At 34.2% G+C, this 14,319-nt stretch overlaps 1 protein-coding gene across 1 annotated transcript in view; it reads right to left on the reverse strand.

Moving 5' to 3' along the window:
* Nucleotides 1-14,319, reverse strand: part of LOC126815288 (multiple epidermal growth factor-like domains protein 11) — a 107,243-nt gene that overhangs the window by 3,797 nt on the left and 89,127 nt on the right. Inside the window, exon 7 of the mRNA XM_056100018.1 lies at nucleotides 985-1,203. Coding sequence (XP_055955993.1) covers nucleotides 985-1,203 — 219 coding nt within the window. The remainder of the gene's footprint in view (nucleotides 1-984; nucleotides 1,204-14,319) is intronic.

Here is a 14,319-nt window from a genome sequence, read left to right on the forward strand (position 1 = left end):
AGTCATATGATTATTTAAAATAAATAAATCAGAATCATAAGACTGCAAAGACAAGCGAGGGTTGGACACCGACACAAATACACCTTTATTGACAGAAAAACTGCTTTCGGCAATATGTGTGTATGGATGTCTGAGTGTGTTTGTTTTGTCATGATGTGTGATGGGTAGTCAAATGGTGATAGTTTTTAAATATACTAAGTTAATTGGCCCTCGTTTCCATCGGAGACTAAATAAGCCTGTAAGATAAAACTCTAAATTGAGCTACATTTCGAAATAATAAATATTATTAAAACACCATTTTTGTGTTTTGTCAAATTCAATAACACAGACCTTCTGGTTTGCAGATTTATCGAAGTTTACATCAAAAATATTCTATTTTATTTGTATGAAATTCGTAACAAGCAAAGGTCAAATCAAAATATACATCTCCTTCTCGTTGGGCACCTTTATATGATGTAAGCTTTCAATACTGTTAATTTCATAAAATTCAGCCAATATATTCTTCCCGTTTTGTTGAAAACAAAATGGCTGTAAAATCAATCGTCCTAATACTTATATATTCATGGTAAACAACCGAAATAGTACGGCGGTATATGTAAGAACATTAGAAACGTCCAAAAGAAAAACTGATAATAAAAACACTTAGTGCTTCTGTTTATAAAATATTACAGTGTACAGAAGTGGTATAGCAACCATATTAGAAAACACAATGCTATAATCCAAATTGCAAAATAAATTGATTTTTTATATTTCATATTACGGCAACATGCCACTGACATGGACTGATAACTACTAATTGTTTAAGGAAAAAAAACATGTATCAGCAAATATGTTTGTGAGTATACCACGGACGTGATAGTCTAGTCGCGGTAGTCTTGATCCGTCCCTTAGAATATCTAATATTACAAAACACAATATAAATAATGTTATGTAATATAAACTATATAATATAAAATCATGTGGGTGACTTTAAATTTTACTTACGTAGATCCCTTGCATATATTTTTATATTAGTAACAGGATAACTTTGTCCTAAATCTACTCCCCATGAAGCATTTGTTCTGCCACCAGCCGTATGGGTACAATAATTATATTCCTCGCTATGATTAGTATCACCATCTACTGCATAACTAGAATCTCTATATCTATACCCATCCCAATAGGCTGAGCTCTGCCACGTATTTTTGTTAAAGGCAACATTTTCTGAAAATTCAATTTGAATCAGTTTGTAGTTGGCAAATTACCTGGCTAGCGTTATGTCACATAAATTTATTATTTCATTTCTTAATGGCATGCATAGATGGCAGAATTATAACCCCAAAATATATGCTCAAAATATCAGACATTTATTTTCTTAATCTCTATTTGAATGAGTTGTATAATATTTTGATGATATATAGTCCATTCTTCATTTTGTAAATAATATGTTTCAGAAAGCCACCTATTACATTTTGGTGATATATAGTCCATCCTCCATTCTTCATTTAATATAATATGTTTCACAAACCCAACTATTACATTTTCAATAAAGGAACACAAATTCGTGGCTTACGTGTGTGTAGTGATAGCAAGTAGTGACATTCATGCCAAATTTATCAACATATCAAGCTTATTGAAACAATTTTCAGATTCTTGGCTACGGCAAACATAATTCAAACTGTATACCATCGTCAAAATAGCATCAATTAAATGATAATATCAAAGACCTCTAAAGATTTCCTGGAAACCCTTGGGTTTTAATCGTTTATTTCATTTATAAAAACATTTAGTTTCTCATCCCTTTACACCTTTATTCCACATAATAAATTAAAATGCAAACGCGAATATTTGGTCACCCTTCGCATCGATACATACAAAAATGCAATCTGGCGCCGAACACAACTAAACCGAAGAAGCTCGAAATAGAACAAAGCAATGGGATTATACGATTTTAATTTTCCCATCGTAAACTTTCCACTCCTGAGCAGTAACATATCTAAATAGCTAGACTATGTGCCTAAATGTCTCACCCAGACTTTATGCTTAGGTTTGCATATACTGTGTAGATAGATTCTTTTCAGAGACAAAGTGATCTAACTTATAACAGTTTTACTAAGTTATATCTCAACCCGAATATTAATAACCTTAGGGGATCGATAGGACTATGTTACATCTAACCGAAAATATTGCTAACCCTTTAGTATCCATGGTACTATCCAGAATATCGATGTTGTCCTTAATATTATTAACCCTTTGGACTAACTCGCAATATTGACAACCCTTTGGTACAATGGTATATCTAATCAAGAATGTCAATAACCGTTTGATATCGATGGTACTATTTTATCAAAATATCAGTAACGGTTTAGTATCGATCGCTCTAGATATTGTCTTTCATGTTGACAACTCTTTGGTCTATTATTACCCCTTTACGATGGTGGCTCTACATGTATATGGTCCAGAATATTGATAACCTTTTAGAATCGATGGTACTGTGGTATATCTAACCCAGACGAAATTATTTTTAGGATTGCTTGTACATGTATTATATTACCCACTGTTTCCAGTGTCTTTATAGTTAGTTGAAAGTAAATTGTTTTTTCAACATATTAATTTTTTGTCAATCTAGACTGAAAACGGGTTCAAATAGCAACCATACCCGATATACTCGTTCATCGTACATTAACAGGATATCCAGCTGGAAAGAAACACAGATTACGGTAGCTTCCTACCTTTAGCGTTAGATAGTTCCTACCTTTTTGACATTTGTTCAAAATTTTAAACATTTGTTGTTCACAATTTTAAACATTTGTTGTTCACAATTTTAAACATTTGTTCAAGATTTTAAACATTTGTTCAAAATATCGGACATTTGTTTAAAATATCAGACATTTGTTTAAAATATCAGACATTTGTTTAAAATATCAGACATTTATTGTCTTAATCTAATATTTGAATCAGTTATATTAGTTATTTATTTTGGTGATATATAGTCCAGCCTCCCCCCCCCCCTTCTTCATTTTATATAATATGTTTCACAAACCCAACTATAACAATTTCAATAAAGAAACACAGATTCCGATGTTTAGTGGGCACAAGCATAAGCGACAATCGTGGAAAATTTATCAAATTATCAAGCTAAGTGGAAAAAGAAAAAATTTCAAGCATTCTTACAAAGTGCACCCAATCAAAGTGGCATGAATTAAATGGGAATATCAAAGAAGTCTAAAGATTTACTGGAACCCCTAGGGCTTCAGCCACTTTCGTTTATTTCATCTATAAAGATGTTTAGTTTCTCACTGCTTTACATTTTTATTCCACATAATAAATTAAAATGAAAATCCAAATATTTGACCACCCTACTCATTGATACATACAGAAAAGCAATCTGGCGCTGAATACAAATAAACCGATAAACCGAAGAAGATTTATTAAAAATGCTAGGATTAGCAACTGGAAACAGACCAAGACCATAAACTTAGTGTTCGATTATACGATTTTAATTTTCCCATAACCTTCCATTCATGTACAGTAACATACTTCAATCGCCAGGCTATATGTCTAAATTTTCTCACCCAGACGTTTTGCTTGGGTTTGCATATTGTAACGTTCATAGAATTGGCACCTTCCAATGTGAAATCCAAACAATTTTACACTGATGTAGCATTTTGTGTTTATGAACTTCTGAAGTTTGATTGTCCTTTAGGATAAATAGTACTATGTTATATCTAACCCCAAATATAGTTAACCCTTTAGTATCGATGGTACTGTGTTATCTAGAATATTGATAACCCTTTTGTATCGACGTATACTGTGTCATATAGAATATAGTTAACCCTTTAGTATCGATGGTACTGTGTTATCTAGAATATTGATAACCCTATTGATGGTATTATGTTATCCAGAATATTGATAACCCTTTAGCATAATATCGATGGCTCTACCTGTTGTCCTTGATAATACTAACCCTTTGGCCCCACCCCCACAATATTGATGGTACTATGGTATATCTGACCAAGAATATTGATAGCCGTTTAGTATCGATTATAATGATAACCCTTTGGTCTAACCCAGAATATTGATAGTATCGATGAATCTACATGTCCAGAATATTGTTAAGACTTTAGTATCGATGCCTCGACCTCGACATGTATATATCTAACCCAGTCTAAATTATTGTCTGGATTCGATGGTATATATACTATTCAAAAAAAGTAGGGGATATTTGATTTTGGGGGCATAATACTAAAATATGCAAATGACTACGAAAAAAGTCACTATAGAACCTAACAGAAGAAACATTTCCAGTTACATGTGACGCCCAAACGCACCAATAGCTACCGCATGGAATGCAGGTGATGCTTGGGATCATCATGGGGGTCCAACCCAAGATTTGCACGACTCTGACTTTGAATGTTACAGTCATTGTGGCATTGAATTCCAGGGTGGAAACATCAGTTTAATTGTTTTAGTGACCAGAAAACAAATTTTGATATGCGTCGGCTTACCCAAAATGAAAGGTTACGTGCCCTTGGCATGCTACAGATCGGCACAACACAGGCGGTTGTGGCGCGGACGATGAATGTTTCTCAGTCTGTCATAAGCAGGCTATGGTCCAGATACCGTGATACACAATCTGTACAGGACAGACCACGCTCAGGTCGAACAAGGGCGACAACTCAAGCCCAGGATCGATTTATCCGTACCTTGGCCTTGAGAAATCGTGTCATCACAGCAAATCAGATCAGCGCTCGTCTTCCAACAGACACTGGTATGAGAGTGAGTGGCCAGACGATTCGGAATCGACTGCATAGGGGTCACCTTCGCGCCCGACGTCCTCGCGTGATCCCTTGTTTGAGAGATCATCACATTCAGGCAAGACGTCGTTGGTGTAGGGATCGTCAACACTGGGATAATCGACGCTGGAGCAATGTGATGTTTTCAGATGAGTCAAGGTTCACTGTTGATTTTTTGGACAGACGTAGGAGGGTGTGGCGTCGTCGAAACGAGCGCTTCCAAGACGTTAACGTCATCAGACATGATCGATTTGGGGGTGGTTCTGTTATGGTGTGGGGAGGCATCACTGTTGCTGGAAGAACGGCTTTACATGTTGTTGCAGGGCGTGTTACAGGCCAGTACTACCGGGACAACATCTTGGCAGTCCATGTTGTGCCGTTCGCACGACGTCATGGCCGCCGTTTCATCTTCCAGGATGACAACGCAAGATGTCACAGGGCCAGGATCGTTACAGGTTACCTCCAACAACAGAACATCACCACATTACCTTGGCCAGCACTGAGTCCCGACCTCTCCCCCATCGAGCATGTCTGGGACATGCTTGGACAGAGGTTACGTCAACGTCAACAACGTCCTGCCAATGTCCAAGAACTTGCTGCTGCGTTGCAACAGGAATGGGACAATCTGGACCAAAATGACCTTAGACGTCTCATTAGGAGTATGCCACGTCGGATCAATGCTTGTTTGGCAAACAGAGGAGGATTTACCCGTTACTGACTTGGTTGTGATGCTGTGGTAACTTTGCTGTTTGACCCCGGGTATCATTTTACCCTTATAATGGTCAGTCTGTGCCTTACTTAGTCTAACGATCATTTGGAATAAATCGATGAATGTGAACTTCATTTCATTTTGTCATTTGTTTCTTCGTCAGTTTCATAAGGTGACTTTAATAACACTTAAAAATCAAATATCCCCTACTTTTTTTGAATAGTATATATATATAACCCACTATTCCAGTGCCTTTATAGTTAGTTGATAGTAAATATTTTACACAAATATTATTTTTATCACTCTAGACTAAAACTGGGTTCATAGCAACCAGACCCCGTATACTCGTTCATAGTGCATTAACAGGATACCCAGCTGGAATAAAAAACACAGAAAATGTTTCATTAAATGCTTCCTACCTTTAAAGTTAGATAATATTTCCTACCTTTTTGACAAGAAGAACCGTGCCATCCTTTCTGACATCTACCACTAGAGCAGTAACCTGTATCATATTTACAATCTCCTCCAATACAATGACATATATATCTATTATTATATCCAAATTTTAGTTGTCCTGATACAAAAAAACAAACAGATTACTAATTATTAAATACATGTATATTTCAATACATACATAACGTTGAAAATTTTTGAAAGATACATGGTTTCTAGCGTCATTTTGACGTTCATCTTGGGAAACTGGAGGGCACTTTCCTAAGACACAGAAACTGAGATTTAATACAACATATGACATATCAAATACATGTACTACGTTTTAGTTTTATTGATGTAATAATAATCAGATGTGTACGATTTTGACAGAATATTTTAAGCAAGCGAATACATGGAAAAACAAAAATCATGACTATTAGTTTATTTTTTTCAATAGCCAAATCACGTTGAACTGGATTCCAACGGAACTTTTTGTGCACACTTGGAAGCTCACCGTCATTGTAGCGTTATACAGGCCCGGACTAGGCCTTGATTACCTGTTGGGCCCCATGGCGCGAAGGCCCGGCCAGGTGGCTTATAGTTCTTAGCTCACATAATCCGATTCTAATCCTACCCACGTCCCTAGGTACCCACATTGAGACCAGTCACTGGTTTTCCTCTACTTTACGATCAAGTAAAAGTATATTTTGTTCAAAAGATTATATAAACAATTTTTTTAAAAACATTACTCCGCCAGGTACCTCTAGACTCTGGGAACCCGAACAAGTGTGTGTAACATTTTCGTGCACGTAAAAGAACTCTTGGAAGTTGTAATTGAATATAAGAGTAGACCATAGCGCCGTTGTCCGGGCAAAGTTTCCGTCATAGCACACTGTATGGCGTATACCCATCTTCATTAGCCCAGTCCGAACAGAACCCCATTTTATTTCATTTCATTTTCACTACTCTGTAATTTTGTATCGTTTGCAGACTTTGATGGTGCTGTATTTTATATTTTCTGACATTTAGTATACCACTGATATTTATAATATTACTTTATATACCGTAACATAAACTTTATAGTTTAAATAATATCACACTTCTTTGTATTTATGAAATTTGAAAGCTTATTGATATAGATGGCACTACGTGTATAATTTATATATTCTTACATTTTATATATTGATAATTAAATAAAGTCTGAAAAAGCTTACCATTTATATACTTAATATATACCACAAAGATGATGGTCATATAAAATAACCACTGTCGTATATCGGCCATGTTCCTTCCTACTAGTGTCTACTAGGAAGAATTTTGTGTAACTGCTCATTTTAAAACCTGAAACATGTCATGTAATATCTTCCTGGTCTAAATATGCATTAACGATGTTAAAGTAGCCATAAGTCTCTAACTCAATATCATCCAAAGTCTTCGACATTGAAAACACGAATTATTTGTCAATTTAAATCAACATTGATGTTGTGATCTTACTGGGAAAGGATGGGCTTCTGATTTCCTATATTTACGACAAAATAAACATTTTACCATCGGTACACGAATCGTGTACCATAATGTGATTCAGCGCCATTTGTAACAAGGGACTCGAAGAACGCGGCTAGACAAGTTCCACAAGCCATGTCAAATGGTGATGTCATATACTTATCTGGAGAGCATGCACAATAATTACTATCGGTGTAGACTGAAATAACCAGGCGCTAAAGATTGCCATTCAATTCAGACTTCTTGCGTATTTTGCCGAACGTAACTGACTTGAAATTAGAGTAAAAACCGAAACGATTGAATGTAAATCAGTTTATATACATTCATATTAAATTATTATGCGTTGCAACCCAATGTGTCAATTTCTAGGTCCCAAATATTAGCGATTTAGCTCCTTTAAAAATATATCAAAAACAAGCTGTAGTGAGGAAAATGAATCACATTTATTATTTGAAAACGTATTCTACTCTTCAATATTACTCTTAAACCTAACCCTTTTTAGACGGCTGAACTTGGATCCAATTTACCCTTTACCACTCTTAAACGGATTAGGGCTATGGTTAGTATTCCCAAAAATACTCATTTATAAAAAGCAGCTATTGTAAACTCTCGGACCTCCCCCAACCGGCCTACATTTGGGATTCCTCGATGACAATCGAGTGAAAACGGAAAATTTGGGACTCTAACGCATGCGCCGTCTGAAAAAGAAAATACCTTAACTCCAAGCATGACAGCTGAAATATATTTGTTTTGTTTACTTACGTCACGATTCTACTCATACCACATCCATTTTCTCCATTACAATTCTGTGCACTTCGCGCTTGTTTTTTTATGTTTTTTTTGTTTTTTTTTCTTTTTTTCAGCAAATAACAGCGTTTTAATTACTTTTATTATTGTAAATGATAATGAATAGTCTCATTTATCAGGTCGTTTTATTTGAACCTTGTGATAAATGAGGGCTGCTCTATTAAAGTAGCGTTGAGTCTATGTAAGCCAGAATAATGTGTTATCATTTAATCGCATGTTATCATATTAATCACTTATAGAGACAATCATAATCATCTATGAACCTTGTAGAGACACATACATTGTTTTATGTATAAACATAATATTATTTCTTTATTGTAGAATGTAATCAGTCTATAAACTAGATAATTACAATATTGGTTATTTTTCTTAAATTAAACAACCATTTTGACATAAAGGAACAACAAACTGTTATATGTAACTAGGACAATAGAACGTGGTTCTACCCTGCCTTGTGGATAATATTTATGATTGTATCCTTCATTTATCGATCCTTCTGTTTTGATTTTTCTCCAGAAATAAACCAGAATTTTGGTGTGTACAGAATGACCTCCATATTGTTGGCACTTATTTTATCCATCCTACTTGTAGTTGTTCTTTTTGGAGTAGTAATCTATTATTACAGGTTAGTTTGTATTTATTTATGTTTCAAATCAAAACCAGGAAAATGTATTTATTATTTGTAAACCCATAGAATTATTCTCCGTTCAACTCTTCACATTTGTGATATTTATATAAGCAGATGACCAATTCAGTGGTATTACCGAATTGGATAACCCTTCCGAGTTTTCACAAGTTATTTACTGCGCCTACTTTGAAATCAGACCTTGGCAAATCCTACCCTTAAGCTAGTTCTTATAGACTTAGTCAGTCATTTTCTTTGAAAAGTAACAGACTATTGCCTTATTGGAAACAAAATGTTAGGTTAAATGTCTGCTAAAAAAATATAGATTACCATATATGGTAATATCCATCACAGAAATGTATTACGCCTGTAAGTTTTTTATATACATTAGCCAAGGCTTACCTTAAAGTAGACGGGCGCACGGGTCAATATTTTTCATAAAATCTTTAAATATTAAGTATATTGTTAACTCGTCAATACTTTTATTATAGATTTGGCAGTGGTTTAAAAGTGTTTTACTGGGTAAACCCACCCACTCTTTGATATATTGATAACACCAGTATAACTTCCAAATTGAGTTTAAATGTATGTTTAATATCAAATTTTTTCATAAAAATGTCATCTTGTGATTGATTTTGTATACTACGAGGCCGATGCGGATGGATTTTAAAACCAGATCGTTCTTATAATAATTCGGCACTCGACCGCTGTTGTTTACCGGAAATTGATACTTGTAGATACAGTAATTAGATAATAAACTAACATAGAGTAATACAATATTGATGTAGCGAATGTTATCAAAGTAAAAGTAGGACTTAAAATTAGTCATTTACAATATAATATACAATTAAAGACATATAACCTCTCCGTCAAAGGGATAAGCAATCATAATGGAATGTGTTCGTTCCTCAATTAAACAAGAAATGCATTCTGGCGGTCTATTCGATCGCAATTTTTATAACAAAAAAAAGTGAATATGTATTTGATGTAATTTTCATCTTACAGGAAAAGAAGGAATGGAAACACGGAAGGAAGACCACGAGAAACTAGTGATTATAGTGAACCCTATTGTACACCAGAAAATGGTAATATTTAAATATATGTATAGGTTACCCTACTCCTTGTCACGTACAAACGGGGAATCGAAACCACGCAACTTGACACAATGACAGAGCTTTTGATGCAATGCGCACACGTTAACCATTCGGCCACCCAACCCCACTTAATTCAGTAGAAGGTATATATATATATATGAACCAAAGAGAACACACAATATACATGTTGATCCTCAGATATATATATTACACAATTATTTTATCCAGATTTACTATTGTCAGCTTTGAACCTTTGACCAATTTATCTAGTGTCTAGCTTATGTTTGTTTTAAATATAATTACAGTTTCTGGACCAGTCTATGAAAACAGCGAAGCTACTGAAGTAGAAATGGCACATCTTGTAGCACCATGAGTCTTTCTGTCTGACGTGGAGAGCGTCTTTGGGAAACCGGTCGCCACATCCTACGTAGAACCCATGCATCTTTTCTTACTACATATTTCTGTAGCCTTGTGATCGTCTAGAATTTGTCTCTAGCTGTCTTTACTTCTGTTTCACGTTGTGTATTTACTTCTCACAGTTTCTTAAGACGTCTGTCTTACCAGGAATAACAATGCGTCAGTTTGCTTCTACATATTTTATATATATATATATATAGCTGAATACAGGTATACAAGCATAGCACAAATTACAATACTATATAGCTAAAACCACTTCTCCACCCTATCCAGCCTCTCGGCTGTCTAGGAACTCAGATGTACCCTCGATCTCTGGAATCTAATGCAAGTCTGACTTACAGGGTTCCCCCGGTTTCTTTTAAAGGTATATAAATATCATGCACCATAAAGCGTGATCATGGCCCTGAACTTGTGTAATTAACAAAATGATTGGTTACTTTAAGCTAAATGATGCAATTAGAATAATTCCACTCACGTGTAATTCGGTGGTAAATGAGTGACATATGTTTTCGATAAATCGCTCTTTTTTATGTGTCAACTGTCAATTACAGACTAAGTTGATTTAAGTATTTTAAGTACTTATCACATATTATGCGAATATGTTATTTCTCGAGCAAAAATTCTACTAAAAGTATTACATTCTTCCCTTACTTTAAGACTTTTTGCTCGGTATTGGGTAAAAGATCCCTTGAATCCTTTACAATAACCATACCAACATCTGTAGAATTATATAACTATTCATAAATGTAGCAGAAATCTAGAAAATCAACATATATAATTATCACCTCTCCGCCTTCTAAGCTTTATGCTAAATGAACAGGTAGGAGACTCTTAAAACGTCTATGTGCTAAACCCTATAATTATTCATGCAACAGGCAAATATCAATGATACTATACTATATAACAAAACTGTGAAAACACAAACACACATAATCAAAAAATAAAAAGTTGCATGCAAAAGTTCTCCAAAAAGTTCATCACTGTAAAATCCTATGAAAATCCACTAAGCCTAAACACAGAAAACACAAATTGTCTTTTTTAAATCTTCAAGTGTCCTAATTTCAAAACACTATAACACATCACATAATATTTATAATGTTCAGGTTTCACTTTAAATTCTGTCTCAGGAAATGTCAATTTGGTAAACTGGTAAACCATTTCTTCTTCTTGGATTTGTATTGGTCTGTTCCAGCTACCATAGTATCAAGTTGAAACTTTCTTTTTTTCTTTTAAGTATGATTGGTTTGTACAATTTTATCCGTCAATCAAACATGTCATTGCCATCAGACCAAGAACTAACTATTACTATTTTTTAAAAAACTTTATTTTGATATTAATGTAACATTATTATTTCGAAAAAGTATTTGTAAATCTTGCTCTTAATTAAAATTAAATTTTATTTAATTATTAATAAACTTTGATGTGTCCCTTTAATTATAAAACTTTAAACTAACTTTGACCTCATGACCTGAACTCGATCAGTAATTTTATAATTGCGTTTTCTGTTTTAGAATTTCCGTTTGTGTTTTAGAATTCCGCCAAAACAATTTCATTAGTATTTTATATTTCTCAGTCAGTAATTTGACCTTTTTGACCTAATCATTTAAAATTTTGTATTTCGTTTTGTATAAACACTAACCACTATTACCTAAACATTTCCTAACAGACTGACACTGACACAAGCTGAGCTCACATCTATGACAATACCAGACTTTAATTTATCTAGAATAGAACTGTCAATCAAATATGATCAGTATATGAATGACACTTCATTCCATCCTACATGCAAAACCTCATTTCATTTAATTTATAACCATGTCCCAAGTGAATGAGTGCACTTTCATCCACAGGAACATTAGTCTATACACATACAGTTTACTATATCCTATATATTAACGCATAACGTGACTTTTAAACACAGTGTTAGAACCTATTGTTTATTATAATTCGACCTCATGTCAAATTACACATTCCTATCCTCTTGTGTCGACAGCTTAAAGCAATTAGCAGTATATATTAAACGATAATATTACGTTTCTAAGCAAAAATTTAATTACATAAAATTATATACGGATAAAATTTACCGTATAGCTCCACTTTTCTAAAAAGTGTCGTATTCTTAACTTTAACCTATAAAACTCGTATTAATGACTTTGTGATAATCTCACAATTTAACGAGCCAATAATTTTAGTTTTTTCCCAGGAAAACTATAACCATCATCCAGATGAACCATATGGGATTTTGAACATAACCTAACTTTTTAATCAAAAGTTAAATTACAACAACTCTAAGGCCTGGACTAAGGGCCTTAAAATTATATAGTATACGAAACAACAAAAAACACAAATTAACGAATCACAGTAGAAACCACGGCCAACTAGGAAACTAGAGTTAATCACTCACAAACTTCATCCTTAGCTCTGCCGTCGTTCTCACTGCGATCCGGAGACAACATTAGTTCCTTACTTTATTCCATATTCCGTTTCCTTATTATTCCTTAGTTATATCAAAACATTTTTTTTTAAAACCCACTCCCTAAACTTTCTCTTTAACTTTAATTTTACTACAAATTTACTACAGGTCATGTTAACCTGGCAATATAGATACCTATAGCCAGTGACATTATATTGTTTAATAAACCTATCAATCTAAACTTATGAATGACTCTAATGTATTTCCTACAGTTAAATTTTAAATATTTAGATTCTAATCAGGTTTTAACTTTAAATTAATATTATTTGGTCTTTAAACAAATTTAACGCATTTAATTTACCAAACAAAATGTATTTACCCAATTTTTGGAATATCTCCACCAGATTTTTTCCACCAGAATTTTTCTGTTGCTGGATTGTACAGGTTTTCTTCGTAACGTCTTCAAATATGTATTCTTCTTCTAAAGTGACTTCTTACCTCAAATGTCGAAACTGCGTTACGGCATCAAATCGAATATGTAAGACTATGCAGTGCTATGCAATCACTGGTTAGATGTGGAAAATATGCCGGGAGAACTTCCCACATCCAACGTGTGATGCATACTCTCTTTTCTTCTAATCTTCTTCCAAATTTTCTGCTTACCCTAAAGGTCGAAACTGTCACGGCAACCAAATAGAATATGTATTCTTCTTCCAGGTTACTCGATCTCGTAGTCACGTGCACCAAATAGAATATGTAGCACCATGAGTCTTTCTGTCTGACGTGGAGAGCGTCTATGGGAAACCGGTCGCCACATCCTACATAGAACCCATGCATCTTTTCTTACTACATATTTCTGTAGCCTTGTGATCGTCTAGAATTTGTCTCTAGCTGTCTTTACTTCTGCTTCACGTTGTGTATTTACTTCTCACAGTTTCTTAAGACGTCTGTCTTACCAGGAATAACAATGCGACAGTTTGCTTCTACATATTATATATATATATATATATATATAGCTGAATACAGGTATACAAGCATAGCACAAATTCCAATACTATATAGCTAAAACCACTTCTCCACCCTATCCAGCCTCTCGGCTGTCTAGGAACTCAGATGTACCCTCGACCTCTGGAATCTAATGCAAGTCTGACTTACAGGGTTCCCCCCGGTTTCTTTTAAAAGTATATAAATATCATGCACCATAAAGCGTGATCATGGCCCTGAACTTGTGTAATTAACAAAATGATTGGTTACTTTAAGCTAAATGATGCAATTAGAATAATTCCACTCACGTGTAATTCGGTGGTAAATGAGTGACATATGTTTTCGATAAATCGCTCTTTTTTATGTGTCAACTGTCAATTACAGACTAAGTTGATTTAAGTATTTTAAGTACATATCACATATTATGCGAATATGTTATTTCTCGAGCAAAAATTCTGCTAAAAGTATTACAATCTGTATGACGTTATCCATTGAAAAACACCAAGATGGACGATGGTGGCTTGCTACATTTATGGCTAGGTCAAATCGGTTATTAAACA

This window comes from Patella vulgata, chromosome 3 (genome assembly GCF_932274485.2).
Source record: "Patella vulgata chromosome 3, xgPatVulg1.2, whole genome shotgun sequence".
Lineage (NCBI taxonomy): Eukaryota > Metazoa > Mollusca > Gastropoda > Patellidae > Patella > Patella vulgata.